Source organism: Lithobates pipiens, unplaced genomic scaffold (genome assembly GCF_037356315.1).
Source record: "Lithobates pipiens isolate NorthernLeopardFrog02 unplaced genomic scaffold, aLitPip1_a1.2 Scaffold_19, whole genome shotgun sequence".
In the NCBI taxonomy this organism is placed as follows: Eukaryota; Metazoa; Chordata; class Amphibia; order Anura; family Ranidae; genus Lithobates; species Lithobates pipiens.
In genome coordinates this window covers 564,631,818-564,650,152 of record NW_027507764.1, presented here as the reverse complement: position 1 = coordinate 564,650,152, position 18,335 = coordinate 564,631,818, and the positions used below count along the sequence as shown (strand labels likewise).

Genomic DNA, 18,335 nt, shown 5'->3' with positions numbered 1-18,335 from the left:
CCGTCTTACGTCATCACGTTCAAAACTAACAGACTTTAATTCCGTTCGTGTAGGCAAGTCCGTTCGTTCGGAACTCTGTCAAAAGTCCGTCGGGAAGACCTAGTCCGCTGGAAAGTCCGGTTGTGTGTACGCGGCATTATGCCGCGTACACACGGGCGGACTGTATGGCGTACTTAGTCCGTCTAAACACATTTCAGCGGACAGTCCGCTCGTTTGTGGGCTTCAGCGGACTTTTTCAGCGTGCAGTCCGGCGTACTAAGAATTTTGGATTTTTCGAAATTCTGTCCGTCATACTTTGGTTTCAGCGGACAATCCGCTCGTCAGTAGGCTAGTTCGATGGACTAAGAATGGCGCATGCTCAGAAAGGATTTACACGGCGGAAGGGTGCTTTGCTGTGTATTGGACTTCCTATTTCTAGTCCCGTCGTACGTGCTGTACACGTCATCGCGCAAGCTTCCGTCGGACTGTTTGGGTATCCGTGTGTGGTCAAGTCCGTTCAGTGGAAAGTATGACGGACTGTCCGTCGGATTGTATGACGGACTAAGTACGCCATACAGTCCGCTCGTGTGTACGCGGCATTAGAGGCAGTGTATGAGTGTCAGCTGACCTACAATTGAGCATACACGGGTTGTAGAGAAGCCATGGCTGCTCTCAGCACCTGTCAGCACCGTGTTCCTTGATTACTGGGTTCCCCGCTGGTTCTCACTGATCCGTAGTGTTCTTAGCTTCCGGTTCCGCTCCTGTTAACAGTCTTGTTGGTTCCTAGAGCTGCTGAGTTCCTTCACCCTCTCACTGCGAGACGCTGTGCTTCAGAGACAATGGTGGCATGCCCTCACCCAAAACCACCAAAGGGGGAACTGTATGGAACTTTTTACACTTAGCTAAAGTGTTATTATAATACTCATTCAAATAACCCCCGCAGCAATTGGTTCTAATTGAACGAGTCTGTCACTACTCCTAGGAACACAAACAGGATTGATACTGCTCAGTTGAGCAAATCTCTTGTCTGATATCCCTTTCTGAATAGAGGACAACTTTACTCGTTCAACTTGTGTTGTGCCCATGGGCCATGTGTGTGCATCATCAACTAATCCACTAATAACAACGTTGTTATTTTCGGGTTAGGTGGAGGTTTTGATTTTAACCACTTGAGGACCAGCCGCCGCAGTTATAATGCATCAAGTTGGCTCCGCCGTAGCTGTAGGGGGGCACGATGACAGAGCCGAAGTAAAAAATATTGGATTTTTTTTCAAAATTGTCGCTCTTTTTTATAAAAAATAAAAAATGCGTCAATTTTGTATGGGTACAGCGTCGCACAAACGTGCAATTGTCAGTTAAAGCGACGCAGTGCAGAATCGCAAACAATGGCCTGGTCATTAAGGGGGCAAATCTTCCGGGGCTGAAGTGGTTAATACTTTCTGAGTCCAATAAAATTAGATTTTTTTTTTTGATACAGCATACTATCTTCCCATTACTCAAATGCACCTTTGGGATGTGGTGGAACACAAGATTGGTATCATGGATGTGCAGCCGACAAATCTGCAGCAACTGCATGATTCTATCATGTCACTATGGACCAAAACCTCTGAGGAATGTTTCCAACACCTTGTTGAATCTATGCCATTGAGAATTAAGGCAGTTCTGAAAGAAAAAGGGGGTCCAACCCGGTACTAGCACCTAATAAATTGGCCGGTGAATGTATTTTCCTTGGTAAAGAACGTTGTCTTTTTAAGCCCTTGTACACATGGTGGGAGATTCCGACAACCAAATCTGTCGGATTTTGTCCGAAACTGTTGTATACACACGGTTGGACGAAGTTGTCGGGAAATTCGATCGTATGTAATGTGATGACGTTATTTCGTTATGACGGGACTACGTTCACGCTAGTAGCCAATAGCTTTGGTGTAGGAATTTGATCGGAGCATGCGTGGCACTTTGTCCGATCGGAATTCTCTACACATGATTGGAGTATGTCCGATCGGAGCATTTTGTTGGAAAATTTTACCAACAAGTTGGAAAATTTGGTCCGTCGAATACTCCGACGGAAACAGTCCGATGGAGACCACACACAGTCATAATATCTGACAAAACGGTCCGATCGGACACATTCCTTCGGAATCTCTGACCGTGTGTACAAGGGCTAAGTTGTTCTGGGTAAAGTTCAGCTTTGAAGAAAGATGTCTGTTGCTGCCCCGGGGAAGTTTTCATTGTGAAGCTGACACTCAGGGTTCGTTGTCCCACATTGCAGCAATGCAGTTTACATGGGTTAATGCATCAAAATGAATGGCACTCCAATGCTTGTCCAGAGCACACCCGTATTATCATGCACCACAGAGCACTTGCTGAAAGATGAGAAAGAAACATGCTTACCTTTCCAGCGCTGCAAGAAAACAAAAATACAGCAGGACCTACATTTTCATCTGTTTAGGTGCATTACAACCAATTTATTTTGAATGGGCTGTCTGACGCAACACGTCTCAGCGCACTAAAATCTGATGCGTTGCATTCGGGGGTTAATGGCCTATCATGGATTCATGGTCGATATTTCAGGAAAACAATATTTAGGCAATCAAGCAGTAAGCTTGGAAATGGATCGCTTGCAGCAAAGGAAAGCGTTTGAGCCATCACACCTACCTATACAATTTTTTTTTTTAGCAAGATCGACTTTCTTTTTTTTTCTTTTTTAGATCCAATATTTTTTAATTTTGTTTTTCATGCAAAGCATAGAAACCATCCTCCAGGGCATGTCCTGAGAGATGTTCACAGTTAGCATGGCGTTAACAAGAAAATAAATATACAGCGCTATAATTGAGATATGACAGCAAATTGTCACAAATATCAGACTTAAAGGGTAACTCCACTTTAGAGGGAAAAAAATAGCAAATAAAAAAAAATATACAATTGCTTCACAAGTCATACCGTAATTGGATGTTATTAAAAATTACCTTTCCTTTTCAATCTGAAAAAATCTGTAAAATGCAATATGACTACCTGGAGGTGTTCTGTACACAGATGGTGTATGGCTACCTGGAGGTGTTCTGTACACAGATGGTGTATGGCTACCTGGAGGTGTTCTGTACACAGATGGTATATGGCTACCTGGAGGTGTTCTGTACACAGATGGTGTATGGCTACCTGGAGGTGTTCTGTACACAGATGGTGTATGGCTACCTGGAGGTGTTCTGTACACAGATGGTGTATGGCTACCGAGAGGTCTTCTGTACACAGATGGTGTATGGCTACCGGGAGGTGTTCTGTACACAGATGGTATATGGCTACCTGGAGGTCTTCTGTACACAGGTGGTGTATGGCTACCGGGAGGTGTTCTGTACACAGATGGTGTATGGCTACCGAGAGGTCTTCTGTACACAGATGGTATATGGCTACCTGGAGGTCTTCTGTACACAGATGGTGTATGGCTACCGAGAGGTCTTCTGTACACAGATGGTGTATGGCTACCGAGAGGTCTTCTGTACACAGATGGTATATGGCTACCTGGAGGTCTTCTGTACACAGATGGTGTATGGCTACCGAGAGGTCTTCTGTACACAGATGGTGTATGGCTACTTGGAGGTATTTTGTACACAGATGGTATATGGCTACCTGGAGGTCTTCTGTACACAGATGGTGTATGGCTACCAGGAGGTGTTCTGTACACAGATGGTGTATGGATACCAGGAGGTATTTTGTACACAGATGGTGTATGGCTACCTGGAGGTCTTCTGTACACAGATGGTGTATGGCTACCAGGAGGTATTTTGTACACAGATGGTGTATGGCTACCTGGAGGTCTTCTGTACACAGATGGTGTATGGCTACCTGGAGGTCTTCTGTACACAGATGGTGTATGGCTACCTGGAGGTATTTTGTACACAGATGGTGTATGGCTACCTGGAGGTGTTCTGTACACAGATGGTGTATGGCTACCTGGAGGTCTTCTGTACACAGATGGTGTATGGCTACCAGGAGATATTTTGTACACAGATGGTGTATGGCTACCAGGAAGTATTTTGTACACAGATAGTGTATGGCTACCTGGAGGTGTTCTGTACACAGATGGTTTATGGATACCAGGAGGTCTTCTGTACACAGATGGTGTATGGATACCAGGAGGTCTTCTGTACACAGATGGTGTATGGATACCAGGAGGTCTTCTGTACACAGATGGTGTATGGCTACCTGGAGGTGTTCCATACACAGATTGTGTACAGAATGCCTCTCAGAAATGTAGTTTCCTGTTTGTGTGATTGGCTTGCTGATTTTCCCAGAAGTCTGCTGTAAGATAGAAGTCAGATTTTGGGGATTCCCTGCAAGAAAAAGGTAATTTTGGTGAGATACTCTCAATGGTAAATCACATCTAAATGGACTTTCCTCATTAGAGGCCTATGAGTGCAGCAGCTGATTAATAATTATAAAATCACTCTAATGCCGCGTACACACGATCGCATTGTCCGGCGTACTTAGTCCGGCAAACAATCCGGCGGATAGTCCGGCGGACTTTCTACCGAACGGACTTGGCCACACACGGACACACAGAAAGTGCGGTGTTTGCTAGAGCGATGACTTACAGCACGTACGACGGGACTAGAAAAAGGAAGTTCAATAGCCAGTAGTCAATAGCTTCCTTCTCGTACTTGCTTCTGAGCATGCGTCTTTCTTCGTCCGCCGGACTAGCATACTCACGAACGTATTGTCCGCTGAAAACCCAAGTAAACCCAAGGCGGAAAGATTGGACTGCAAAAATACTTTCTAAGTCCGCTGGACTTTACGCTGAGAAAGTCCGCTGAAGCCCACACACTATCGGATTGTCTGTTGAAATGCGTTTAGGCGGACTAAGTACGCCGGACAATTCGATCATGTGTACGCGACATTATTCACATTCACTTTCCACATGGACACAGACAAATAAACTGCTATTTCTTCAGAATAACAACAGGTAGGAATCTTCAACAATGTTAATATCCTTGCAATGTACATAGATCACCCAGAGGGGAATGTTTTATCTCAACAAACGTAGAGTTGCTCTTTAACCACGTCCCATCCCAGCCTTTGTCTAATGACGTCCGCAGGAGGGATCTCCATCATGTTTTCAGCGTTAAATATACTTTAGAAAGTGCACATTTTGTTATAATTTTTATTTCCTCTTTCAGAAAGGGGAGGGGAGTCTGGGCATAAACTGCGTGACAGCTGATTGGAGGAAAGGCATGCACCCCCCTCTCCACATAGGCAGATACTTGCAGAGCTGTGCTGTAAATAGACCAGCACTCTGCTAAACTATTTATAGCACCCACCCTGACACAATTTTTCAGCTACTTTTAGTTCATGTGTCAGAGAACTTGTCAGAAGTTATCATCCTGATAAATAGGGATTATCAACCTGGCAGGCACCCAACCTGGAACCCTTATCCGAGCACACAACCTGGCAGGCCGCAGGAAAAGAAGTGGGGACGAGAGAGCGCCCCCCCCCCCCCCCTAATCGTTCCAGGCCACATGCCCTCAACATGGGGATTGTGTTTTGGGGTAGCCCCCCAAAGCACTTTGTCCCCATGTTGATGGGGACAAGGGCCTCACCCCCCACAACCCTTGCTCGGTGGTTGTGGGGATTTAACAAGGGGACCCCCAGATCCCGCCCCCCGTTTGAAATGTTAACGCGTACCATTTCACAAAAGAAGTGTCACATTTTTAAAAAAAAACACAAGACACACTCTGGGACAAGCCCTTTTAAAAATAAAAGAAATAAAAATGTCCCACGAAGTTTATCTTCTCTCGCTCTGTCGACGGACCAAAAAAAAAACCCCGCAGGCCGCCACCAATCCTCCTCCATGGGAGGCACCGGCCATATGACGCGTCCTTGCAGGTTACAGTTCTTTTATAACTGAGGGCGGTGACATGCCCGGGTGACCCCCACCTCGCTCCCCTCTGATGCACGGGGACTTCCCAATGGCTTCCCCATGTCTTCATGAGGGAGACGGGGCCACCCGGTTACATAAACGGGTGGCCCGCCCCCTCTAACGCCACGGAGAAGCCATTGGGAAGTCCCTGTGCGTCAGAGGGGAACGAGGTCACCCGGGTACATCACCAAGTGGCTCCGCCCTCAGTTATAAAAGAACTGTCACCTGTGAGGACGCGTCATACAGCAGGTACCTTCCATGGAGGCGGATCGGTGGCGGCCTGCAGGGTTTGTTTTTTTTTTGGTCCGTCGGCGGAGCGAGAGAAGAAGATAAATGGACTTTTTTGGGACATTTTTATTTTTTTAATAAAGGACGTGTGCCAAAGTGTATATAGTATCGATTACAGACCTGAAGGGCCTGGTAAAGAATTTGGGGGGACTCCCACGCAATTTTTTTTTACATTTTGGTTCGGGGTTCCCCTTAATATTCATACCAGACCCAGAGGGCCTGGTAATGGACTGGGGGGATCCCATGCCATTTTTTTCAATGACTTTTATCTGTATTGCCGAGACCCGACAATTTACTATAGCCACTATTACTTTTAAATTACTTTTTTCCTTTAAAAAATTTATTTTGTGCAGGGACTGCTCTAAACACGGGAAACTTTACATTTACTTTACAGGCATACTATAGACACCCCCAGGTACGAAATATAAAGGAATATTTCACTTTTATTGTTTCACTTTAAGCGTTATTAAAATCAGTGCTCCCAAAAAAATCAAAAACATTTGCATTGATACATGTCCCCTGGGGCAGGACCCGGGTCCCCAAACACTTTCTATGACAATAACTTGCATATTAGCCTTTAGAATTAGCACTTTTGATTTTTCACATTTGTGTCCCATAGAATTTAACGGTATTTGAACAAATTTTTTGTCTGTTCGCATGTTCTGCTGCGAACTGAACCAGGGGTGTTCGGCTTATCCCTACTGATAACAGAAGAAAGAAGCAGCAGAACACAGGACATAGTGCTTTGGAGAGAGATAAGAAAACACTGCAGATATATGTGCTTAGGTCAAATTTCATGAATCTGGTTTGCATCCACTTTAAGTTTGTCCACACCCAAATGTTGAATAGGTTGGTTACGTTCTCATACTTACATAGTAGTTGAGGTTGAAAAAAGACACAAGTCCATTAAGTCCAACCTATGTGTGTGATTATATGTCAGTATTACATTGTATATCCCTGTATGTTGTGATTGTTCAGGTGCGTATCTAATAGTTTTTTGAAACTATCGATGCCCCTCGCTGAGACCACCGCCTGTGGAAGGGAATTTCACATCCTTGCTGCTCTTACAGTAAAGAACCCTCTACGTAGTTTAAGGTTAAACTTGTTTTCTTCTAATTTTAACGAGTGGCCACGTGTCTTATTAAACTGCCTTCTGCGGAAAAGTTTTCTCCCTATTGTGGGGTCACCAGTACGGTATTTATAAATTGAAATGATATCCCCTCTCAAGCGTCTCTTCTCCAGAGAGAATAAGTTCAGTGTTCGCGACCTTTTCTCATAACCAATATCCTCCAGACCCTTTATTAGCTTTGTTGCACTTCTTTGTACTCTCTCCATTTCCAGTACATCCTTCCTGAGGACTGGTGCCCAGAACTGCACAGCATACTCCAGGTGCGGCCGGACCAGAGTCTTGAAGAGCGGGAGAATTATAATTTTATCTCTGGAGTTTATCCCCTTTTTAATGCATGCCAATATTCTGTATAGACATAGGCTTAGACAGGTGCTCGCTGGAAATTTTCATTTAGTTTTGTTTCGGATGCATTTGTTCATGTAGGAATTCCATTTTGTCATATTCATTATGTTGACCCAATTCATTTTCAGAATTTTTTTTCGTATCTTCGGCATTTGTTTCTTATATTCTTTGGTCCGGGTGTATTTGAAAAATTTTGCATTTTTTTTTCGGAAAGATTGCTATATATTTGAAATATTATCAAATCGGATGGATTTGAATCGGAAGGATTCAATATTTTCAGAAGCTAGTCCAACCCACCAAGAGAAATGGCATGAGCTGATTGGACAATATCAACTGGTATCATGTGCATCCAAATTAACGAATGGAACAACATTTGGATCCATTCCTTATCTGAATTATCCGAATGAATTTGAAAATGTTATTAATTTCCTTATGGGCCCCGAACTTTTATTGCATCAGGTAACATCTGAATGAAACAAATGCATACGTTTTTTTTTTCGGATTCGTTGACATTTGTTACTATGTCCGTTCGGAAGATCGTATACACCCCAATCTCTGCAAATCACGTCTAGTCTCATTTCCCTTGTATATCTTCTACTAAATAAAATAAAACTATAGGTTTCATGTAAGACCTCCATAACATACATTTTTATAACCTGTAATATTTGAGTACTATTACCATTTCTTTTTTAGACCAGATTGTGCTGAGAACAAAGAAAACTGTCCTGAAATAGCCCCAGGAGATCGGGACACAACAGCAGATGAAAATGAGGAGGACAAAGCATTTTGGCAGGAGCCTACACAATACACGCCAGAAAGTCGATTGGAAACGCACAGATACATGGAGGAAAAACGCAAATCTAAAGAGAGCAAGAGGTAAAAAATAACTGCGAATCATTGCCTTGTTTAATTGAGCTTATCGCCTGCAATATGCAGAGCGGACAGCATTTGGGATTTGAGTGATTGCAAATTCTAGTTAAAAATAACCGCACATAAATCACTGTAATGGGCTAGGTGGGCGGCCAGGTGGAGAACCTGTCAGTCATGTGGGCAAGCAAACAATTTACATACATTTAAAGAGTACCTGTACTTTAAAACTGAACACCAGGCAAGCCGCTAATTACACATTTGATATATTTTTAAGCGATTTTTTTTTTCTTTTTTTCTTTACCTGCTAAATTAAGGACTTGCAATTCTGTTCAGTAGAGCTAGACATACATGCAGCAAATTTCGACAAGTTCATCAGTGGGTGGTCCTGTCGGCTGGCAGGTGGAAAATTGTTGGCTTATCCAAAACAATATATTTTTTATTTTTGAAAATTTGATTCCAGCTTCCATCAACACCTAAAAAATATGGCACCTCATCCCAGTTAGAAATATTCAAGAATTTTTGGGAAACCCAAATGGAGAGGAGACGGGATTTTTACGGTGCAATATTATAAATTTTCAGAAAAGAAATTCAAAAATATAAAAAAGGTAAATTTATTTTATTATCCATTTAATAAAAAAGCAACATTGCTAAATATACAGAAATGTTACATATAATAACCGGTCCGAGTAACAGTTGGGTTAAGGTGCTTGTAATCAATTATCCCGCAATGTTTCGCAATAGCTTCCTCAGGGGATATACAAGCTAACAATAAAATGACATCAGAACAGAATAGTTAATAATCAATAATACAAAACATATTGATTTGAGTGAAAACAATACTAAATAACGGTTACATATCAATATAGCCAACACGCCCAGAGTTTTAAAGGGGACCCTTGAATTTCTTTTCTGAAAATTTATAATATTGCACCGTAAAAATCCCGTCTCCTCCATTTGGGTTTCCCAAAAATTCTTGAATATATTTTTTACTTTCTGTTATAAAACACATCTAATAATAATTTAAAAAAATCGAATTTCTTCATAAATTTAGGTCAATATGTATTCTGCTACATATTTTTGGTGAAAGAAATCCCAATAAGCATATATTGATTGATTTGCGTGAAAGTTATAGCATCTACAAACCATGGGATATCTCACAAAAGTGAGTACACCCCTCACATTTTCGTAAATATTTTATTCTTTTCATGTGACAACACTGAAGAAATGACACTTTGCTACAATGTAAAGTAGTGAGTGTACAGCTTGTATAACAGTGTAAATTTGCTGTCCCCTCAAAATAACTCAACACACAAACATTAATGTCTGAACCACTGGCAACAGAAGTGAGTACACCCCTAAGTGAAAATGTCCAAATTGGGCCCAAAGTGTCAATATTTTGTGTGGCCACCATTATTTCTCTTATATTCACCGACCGACACAGCTCCTCTCTGTAACAAAATGGGTTGTCAGCCCTATCACTGGAGATTACTAGGCAAGTTGTAATACACTTCAGAACTTTTAGTTCCGCCCAGGGGGCGGTCCCTAGGCTACAACCCCCACAGCCTGCCCTAGCAGACTCAGATTTATTTTGCCTAGTGATGGAGATGCACCTAGGAACCCTGCGAGCCCATAGGTCCTTGTTTTTTGATGCAGAAACTTTGCTTTTTGCGCAAGATGAATGATCCTGTGATCTTCTATCAACTGCCGGCTGGGTGACAGGCTGGTTTACTTATCCTTGTAGTCTCCCCAGTCCGGCTATCGAGCGTGTGCAGGTCGCAGCTACGGCTCCGCAGGCCACGACATACCTCAGCTCCAGAGGTGGTCGTGAGCTTTTTTGCTCCGGGGCATGCATATGACTGGGCTACTGATGTCTGCGTCACAGTATGCCGGGCCAGTAGTCTTCCCTGTACTGATCAGGAGTTGACTACCATGGAATGTCTCCCAGCTCTGCAGGACTGGTAAGTACAGCTTTCCCTGTATCGGCAGGGTGGATCAGCTGGGCATTCCCTGTAAGGTCGATTCGGGGGCCCTCCTCCACCCCCCTCTCCTCTGTCCCTAACTCCCCTCCTTCCCCCCCTCACAGGGGGGCTGTGACACTGAGCGATGTGTGCGTGTGCCCTGGGCTCTCACCTGGGGGTTTAGCTGTACTGGGGTGCCTGGGTCCTGAAGCTTAGTCCTGATGGATGCCTGTGAGGGTTGCCTCTGTGTCGGTGCGGCGCTGTGTCTGCCTCATGTTTTCTCTAGGCCTTGCATGGCGCTGTCCGGCGGCCATCTTAAGTGTGAGCAAGGGTCAGGCATGCTGCTGGGCTTCAAGCGGCCATTTTCCCAGTGATTCTCTATTAGAACACTGGCGGCCATTTTCTTGTAGCCGGACCTCGTTTTTTGGGCTCTAGCTGCAGCCCCTGTGCCCTCAGCTTGTTTGGTCATGACAGAGCGCTGGGAGTTTTTTTCCTGTGAATCTGGACACGTGCCTTCAGATCGCTTATCGATCATTCACTGATCGTGCTGACGGCCTGCCACTGACACAGCTTTGGTACCTCTACATCTGGGAGCACTGGGGATCTCCAGGCACTGCTGTAATACAGCACGGAACGGCTCAGGGTGGTGAGTCCAGCGGGTTAGGACCCCCTCAGTCAGCAGCAGCAGGAGAGTGGGACTGTCACTGTCCTAAGTCCCCTTCGGGTAGCAGACAGGGTAGGGTCAGCATGGCTTCAGAAACTGGTGTTTCTTCCCCTGAAATCCAGGCAATTGCAACCGGGTCACCTGCGGACTGTGCGGTCCCTATGGACACCCTTACGGCGGTCCTCAATTCGTTCCTTGCCAAGATAGAGGCGGTACGTGGGAAGAAAGGTGTTAAAAAGCGGCCCCTGCCCCCCCCCCCCCCCCCGTCCTCTGGGGAGAGCTCTAACACAGACTCGGGCACTGCTGAGGCCGGTGACCCCTGCCCGCAACGGACCTTTGCGGTCCCCAAATACATGTTGGTGCGTTACCCCTTTGAGGAAAGCCTTCTCAAGAAGTGGTCGGCTCCTCCAATTGTGGACCCCCCAGTATCCAGGTTAAATAAAGTAACCACGATCCCGGTTGAGGGGACTCCTGCATTCAAGGACCCCACGGACAGGAAGGCCGAGGCGGTGGCTCGTTCCTTGTTTATGGTTGTGGGGTCAGCCATGCAAGGGCCCTCTTTTTCCGCTCACAAACGGCTTTTTCGTCCGCCCGGGAGGCCCTGTTGGGGGCGGTAAGGGACTTGCTGAATCGCGGGGTGATTGTACCAGTTCCAGAATCTGAACACTTCCAGGGATTCTACTCAAATCTGTTTGTGGTTCCCAAAAAGGAAGAGGTATGTCCGATCTTGGACTTGAAAGCCCTCAATCACTTTGTAAAAGTGCAGAGGTTCAGAATGGAATCAGTTCTCTCAGTAGTCGCTGCACTCCATCAAGGGGACTCCCTGGCATCCTTAGACATCCAGGATGCCTACCTGCACATACCCATATGCCTTCGGCATCAAAAATGTCTGCGTTTGGCAGTCGGAAAAGCCCATTACCAATTTGTGGCTCTTCCCTTTGGTCTGGCATCAGCCCCCCGGGTCTTTACCAAAGTACTGGCTCCAGTATTGGCGTTGCTGAGACAACATGGGATCGCGATCGTGGCCCTGACCCTGCAAGAATTTGGGTGGCTGTTGAACCTAAAGAAGTCGGTGATTGTGCCAACCCAGCGTCTGGAGTACCTAGGTTTGCTGTTGGACTCCAGGGAAGCAAGAGTTTTACTCCCTTCAGACAAATTGCAGACTCTCAGATCCGCGGTCAAAATACTGATGAACCGCAAGTGGTTGTCGCTCCGCTTTTGCATGCGAGTACTGGGACTCATGGTAGCCTCCTTCGAGGCAGTACCCTACGCCCAGTTCCACACCAGAGTCCTGCAGAAGGAGATCTTGTTGAAATGGGAAAAATCTCAGTTGTCCCTGGATCGACAGATCCAGGTCAGCCAGCCAGTCAGGGACTCTCTGATCTGGTGGTTGAGGTCCCCGGTGATTCAGTCCGGAAAATCGTTCCTTCCTCTGAAATGGACGGTGATCACTACGGATGCCAGTCTATCTGGCTGGGGTGGAGTGATGGGGGTTCAGGCGACTCGGGGCCTCTAGTCAACGAAAGAATCCGAGTTGCCGATCAATCTGCTCAAATTGAGAGCGATCAGGCTGTGTCTCCACACATGGTCAGTGAGACTTCAAGGGCATCCGATCAGGATACAGTCGGACAACGCCACGGCGGTGGCATACATAAATTACCAAGGGGGAACAAGAAGCTCAGCCACTGCTCGGGAGGTCGCTCATACTTCGATGGGCAGAGCGACACGTACCGGCTCTGTCGGCCATTTACATCCCGGGAGTGGAAAACTGGCAGGCGGACTATCTGAGTCGACAGATGCTGGACCCAGGAGAATGGGAGCGTCGGCCGCTCAGGTGTGTAAGGCGGCGACCTGGTCGTCTGTCCATACGTTTACCAAATTCTACAAGGTAGACGTCAGTGCATTGGCGGATGCCTGTTTTGGCCGCAAAGTTTTGCAGGCGGCCGTGTAGTTGCAATTAAATATGCAATCTTAATTTTTTTCCTGTTTTTTTGATAAAAACGCAGTACTGTTATGTTAATGCACTGTTGCATTGCTTCCGAAGTTGGTTGCGGTCTTGGGGATCACTCCTGTTGAGGATACCCGGTTATATGGTGGTGGTTTTCTACACACTGCTGTTTTTTTGTGGGTTTAGTTTCACTAGTTCCCACTTGCCGTGGTGGATGAAGTTTTATGCTGTTTTCCCACCCCTCGTTTGGCACTGCTTGGGGACGTCCCATTTTGTTAGAGAGGAGCTGTGTCGGTCGGTGAATATAAGAGAAAATAGGATTTTTTGTACTCACCGTAAAATCCTTTTCTCTGTAATTCACCGACCGACACAGCACCCACCCCTCCTTTTTCTCTTTACGTTATACTGCTTGTTGACGTACTGAGTCTGCTAAGGCAGGCTGTGGGGTTTGTAGCCTAGGGACCACCCCCTGGGCGGAACTAAAAGTTCTGAAGTGTTGTATTACAACTTGCCTAGTAATCTCCAGTGATAGGGCTGACAGCCTATTTTGTTACAGAGAGGAGCTGTGTCGGTCGATGAATTACAGAGAAAAGGATTTTATGGTGTGTACAAAAAATCCTATTTTTCCAGCACTGCCTTAACCCTCTTGGGCATGGAGTTCACCAGAGCTTCATAGGTTGCCACTGGAGTCCTCTTCCACTCCTCCATGATGACATCATGGTTTTGGTAGATGTTAGAGAACTTTACGCTCCTCCACCTTCCATTTGAGGATGCCCCACAGATGATCAATAGGGTTTAGGTCTGGAGACATGCTTGGCCAGTCCATCACCTTTACCCTCAGCTTCATTAGCAAGGCAGTGGTTGTCTTGGAGGTGTGTTTGTGGTCCTTATCATGTTGGAATACTGCCCTGTGGCCGAGTCTCCAAAGGGAAGGGATCATGCTCTGCTTCAGTATGTCACTGTAGATGTTGGCATTCATAGTTCTCTCAATGAACTGTAGCTCCTCAGTGCCGGCAGTACTCATGCAGACCCAGACCATGACACTCCCACCATCTTGCTTGACTGTAGGCAAAACACTTGTCTTTGTACTCCTTACCTGGTTGCCGCCACACACGCTTGACACATCTCATCAGACCACAGGACATGGTTCCAGTAATCCATGTCTTTAGTCTGCTTGTCTTCAGCAAACTGTTTGCTGGCTTTCTTGTGTATCATCTTTAGAAGAGGCTTCCTTCTGGGACAACAGCCATGCAGACCTTTTTGATACAGTGTGCGGCGTATGGTCTGAGCACTGACAGGCTGAACCCCCACCCCTTCAACCTCTGCAGCAATGCTGGCATCACTCATACATCTATTTCCCCAAAATCCTCTGGGTATGACGCTGAGCACGTGCACTCAACTTCTTTGGTCGATCATGGCGCGGCCTGTTCTAAGTGGAACCTGTCCTGTTAAACCGCTGTATGGTCCTGGCCACCGTGCTGCAGCTCAGTTTCAGGGTCTTGGCAATCTTCTTATAGCCTAGGCTAGACATCACTAAATGGTGGCCCCCGGCCCGGGTCCGGCCCCAATCACTCTCTCACCTGAACTGCATAGGTCGCGCCATTTAGAAGCCTGTTCTCTCAGCTCGTGAGAGCCAAAAGGGGGGCAGTAGCTGCCCAAAGTAAACAAGCCAGTGATTGGTTGTGAAGATGAAGGGCGGTCCAAGCAACCAATCACCAGCTTGCATTTTCTGTCCTCCATTCAGATCTGCTGTGCCTCCCGTCCTCCCATCTGTGTAAGGTAGGGGATATGTAATGTCGGAAAGGGGAGAGGGGAGAGGCGCTGAGTACTGCAATGTGTGTGGTGGTTGAGTACTGTAATGTGGGGGAAGTTAAGTACTGTAATAGCGTGGGGGGGGGCTGAGTACTGTAAAGAGGGGGGCTGAGGACAATAATGTGGGGGGGGGGCTGAGGACTGTAATGGGGGCTTGAGGCCTGTAATGTGGGGGGGACTAAGGGCAGTAATGTGGGGGAATTGAATACTGTATTGAGGGGCTGAGGTCTGTAATGGGGGCTGAGGATAGTAATTCAGGGGAACGGAGTACTGTAATGGGGGGGTGGTCGAGGAAAGTAATGTGGGGGCTGAGGACAGTAATGTGGGGCAGCTGAATACTGTGTGGGGGAGCTGAGTACTGCAATGGGGGGGGGCTGAGGACAGTACTGTTGGAGGGTGTTGATGTCAAGGGGGTATGAGATCACTAATGTGAGGGGGGGGGGGATCTTCATGTGAAGGGAACTGTGATGTGCAGTGGACACTGTGCAACCGATGTAAGGATGGGATTGTGATATGGGGCACAGTTCAGATCTGTACATGCGCATTTACTTTCGCTAGTCACAGGTAGGTCAGCCCATTCATTTTAATGGGCTGCACTACCCATGAGAAATGCAGGGAAACAAGTCCCTGACCCTTTTTTTAAAAAAGCACGGCACCAAGCTGCATGGTGCTGAAGAACCATGCTGTTTTAGTGTGGTGTGTTCCTCTGCGGGTCGGGGACATGTGCAATTTCCCCTGGGTTCCCCAGCTGCAGAGATGGGGGAACGCCTAGGAGGAGAGGGTGCTGTGATGTAAAGGATCTGAGTCCTATCACAAACATGTGATTTGGACCTCTGCTCTGATATTTTACTAAGCGGACCTCCGTGAATTTTAATTCAGTAGGAATTATATATAGGAGTGTGCCTAACAGTAGCCTGCCACTCGCTGTAACTATATAGGAGGGTGTGTACATTAACCTGCCACTCGCTGTAGCTGTATAGGAGGGTGCCTAACATGAACCCTCCACCCACTGTAACCGTATAATATTATTATACAGGGTTTATATAGCACCAACAGTTTGTGCAGGGCTTTACAACATGGGGGCAGACCGAACAGTTACAATACAATTCAATACAGGAGGGATCAGAGGCCCTGCTCATTAGAGCTTACAATCTAGAAGGGAGGGTCAACTGGAACAAGAAGGTAATAGCTATGGGGGATGATCAGATGGAGAAAATGAAAATACAGTTGTTAGGGGTGGGTAGGATAGGCTTCTCTAAAGAGAAGCGTTTTCAGGGATCGTCTCTAAAAGATAATAGAGTAGGAGATAATCGGACAGATTGGGGTGGGGGTTCCATAGGATTGGAGAGGCTCTGGAAAAGTCCTGGAGGCGAGCATGGGAGGAGGTGATAAGGGCGTTAGAGAGCAGGAGGTCTTGAGAAGAAGGAAGAGAACGTTTAGGTTGGTATTTTGAGACTAGGTCAGTGATGTAGTTGGGGGAAGAGTTGTGGATGGTTTTGTAAGTAGTTTGATAGTATTTTGAATTTAATTAGTTGGGTGAGCAGAAGCCAGCGGAGGGATTGACAGAAAGGAGTAGCAGACACAGAGCAATTGTTTAGGTGGGTGAGTCTGGCAGCAGCATTCATGGTAGATTGATAGACTATGTGGAGGTAAGTCAATGAGAAGAGAGTTGCAGTAGTCGAGGCAAGAGATGACCAGGTGTTAGAAAGGTTGGTTAGAAAGGGGTGTATTTTGGAGATGTTGCGGAGGTTGAGGCGGCAAGATTTGGACAGCGATTGGACGTGGAGCTTAAAGGAGAGTTCAGAATCCAGGACTACACCTAGGACCTTGGCGTGCGGGATGTGCTGATATTTTGACAGAGAGATCAGAGGAAGAGGTACAAGGGGGAAGAAAAATTATAAATTCAGTTTTGGATAGATTATGTTTGAGGGAGTGGTGTGACATCCAGACTGATATATCTGATATTAAGTTAGTGATGACTGAAGAAGTGAGCTGAGGGGTAGAGAAATGGATTTGGGTGTCGTCAGCGTAAAGGTGGTATTGGAAGGCCCTATTGTAGAAGGGTGCCACCTAACATTATCCTGTCACCCAATGTAACCACTTAGGAGGGTGTCAAACATTATCCTGCCACCCACTGTAACCACTTAGGAGGGTGTCAAACATTATCCTGCCACCCACTGTAACCACTTAGGAGGGTGTCAAACATTATCCTGCCACCCAATGTAACCACTTAGGAGGGTGTCAAACACAAACTCATCCTCTGATTGAAACCACTCAGATATGCAGCAAAGAGGGGGAGAGGGAAGACAGAGTTGGGTTTTAGATCCTCCTGGTAAAGCGGATATATTTATAGCATGAAGAACATTCAGGAGGCTCTCTATCTAGTACAGACTATTGTAAAGTAACTTTAAAATTGTGTCACATGTGCTTCTTCTTTCTTTTCTGCCCCATTCTACTTGTATTGATAGTGACTATATATCATGAGTTTGGCAGAGCTTAGAGTATATCACTTTTTCTTTCTTCATTGTACATGGACGAATCATGCCGTTGTACAGCATTTGTATTGTCTGGAAAATAGCTGCTGGGAAAACGAGATTCTTGGTGATTTATACTAGTACGATGATTGGTGGTGCTTTCTATATCACTTTGTATTTCATAGGTCTAACACTGTTTTCATTCCCATCTCTTCCGTTTTTAATTTATTTTATGCTCGCAGATATTTTTAGACAGAAATGTAAATCCTTTACTTGCAATTTCTCAAGCTATTGAACTGCAGTCTGTTCCTAATAGATGAGCGGGGAAGATTGTATAGGATAGTATGTGGCAGGCATGCTATTTAGATAATGATAAATGACCATATGGTAGGAATGTGCTCTAGTTATCTTCAAGTTAGCAAACGTTTCCTTCTGTTGCCACTTGGAAGGATGGTTTCCAGCCCTGCTATGTACGCACTCCTGGCCTGTGTTAGTGGGTTAGGTTAGTGTTAGGTACCCCCCGAATGATTATTGCCAGGGGAGCAGATTAATATTAAGCACCCTCCTGAATGGTTACAGTCCGGATAGGAGTTAGTGTTGGGCACCCTTGATTATGATTACAGTTAGGGGTGCGGGTTACTGTTAGACACCTTCCTGAATGGTTACAGTCAGGGGAGGGTTAGTTTTATGTTTCCTTCAGAATGGTCACCATCAGGAGCTCAGTTGGTGGTCAGCATCCTCCTAAATGTTTGTGGCCAGAAGGTGGGTCAGTGCTAGGCACATTCTGGAATGGTTATGGTTAGGGGTTTATTTGGTGCTAGACACCCTCCTCAATGGTTATTGTTGGAGGTTGGGTTAGTGCTAGGCATCCTTCTGAATGGTTACAGTCAGGAGGTCAGTTGGTAGTCGGCATCATCCTGAATGTTTATGGCCACAAGGTGGGTTAGTGCTAGGCACACT

The 18,335-nt window shown here is 45.9% G+C and overlaps 1 protein-coding gene across 1 annotated transcript in view; it reads left to right on the top strand.

Annotated features, from left to right (window-relative positions):
• DNAAF11 (dynein axonemal assembly factor 11) overlaps positions 1–18,335 on the top strand; it is a 150,849-nt gene that overhangs the window by 64,753 nt on the left and 67,761 nt on the right. The window contains exon 6 of the mRNA XM_077493362.1: positions 8,343–8,525. Coding sequence (XP_077349488.1) covers positions 8,343–8,525 — 183 coding nt within the window. The remainder of the gene's footprint in view (positions 1–8,342; positions 8,526–18,335) is intronic.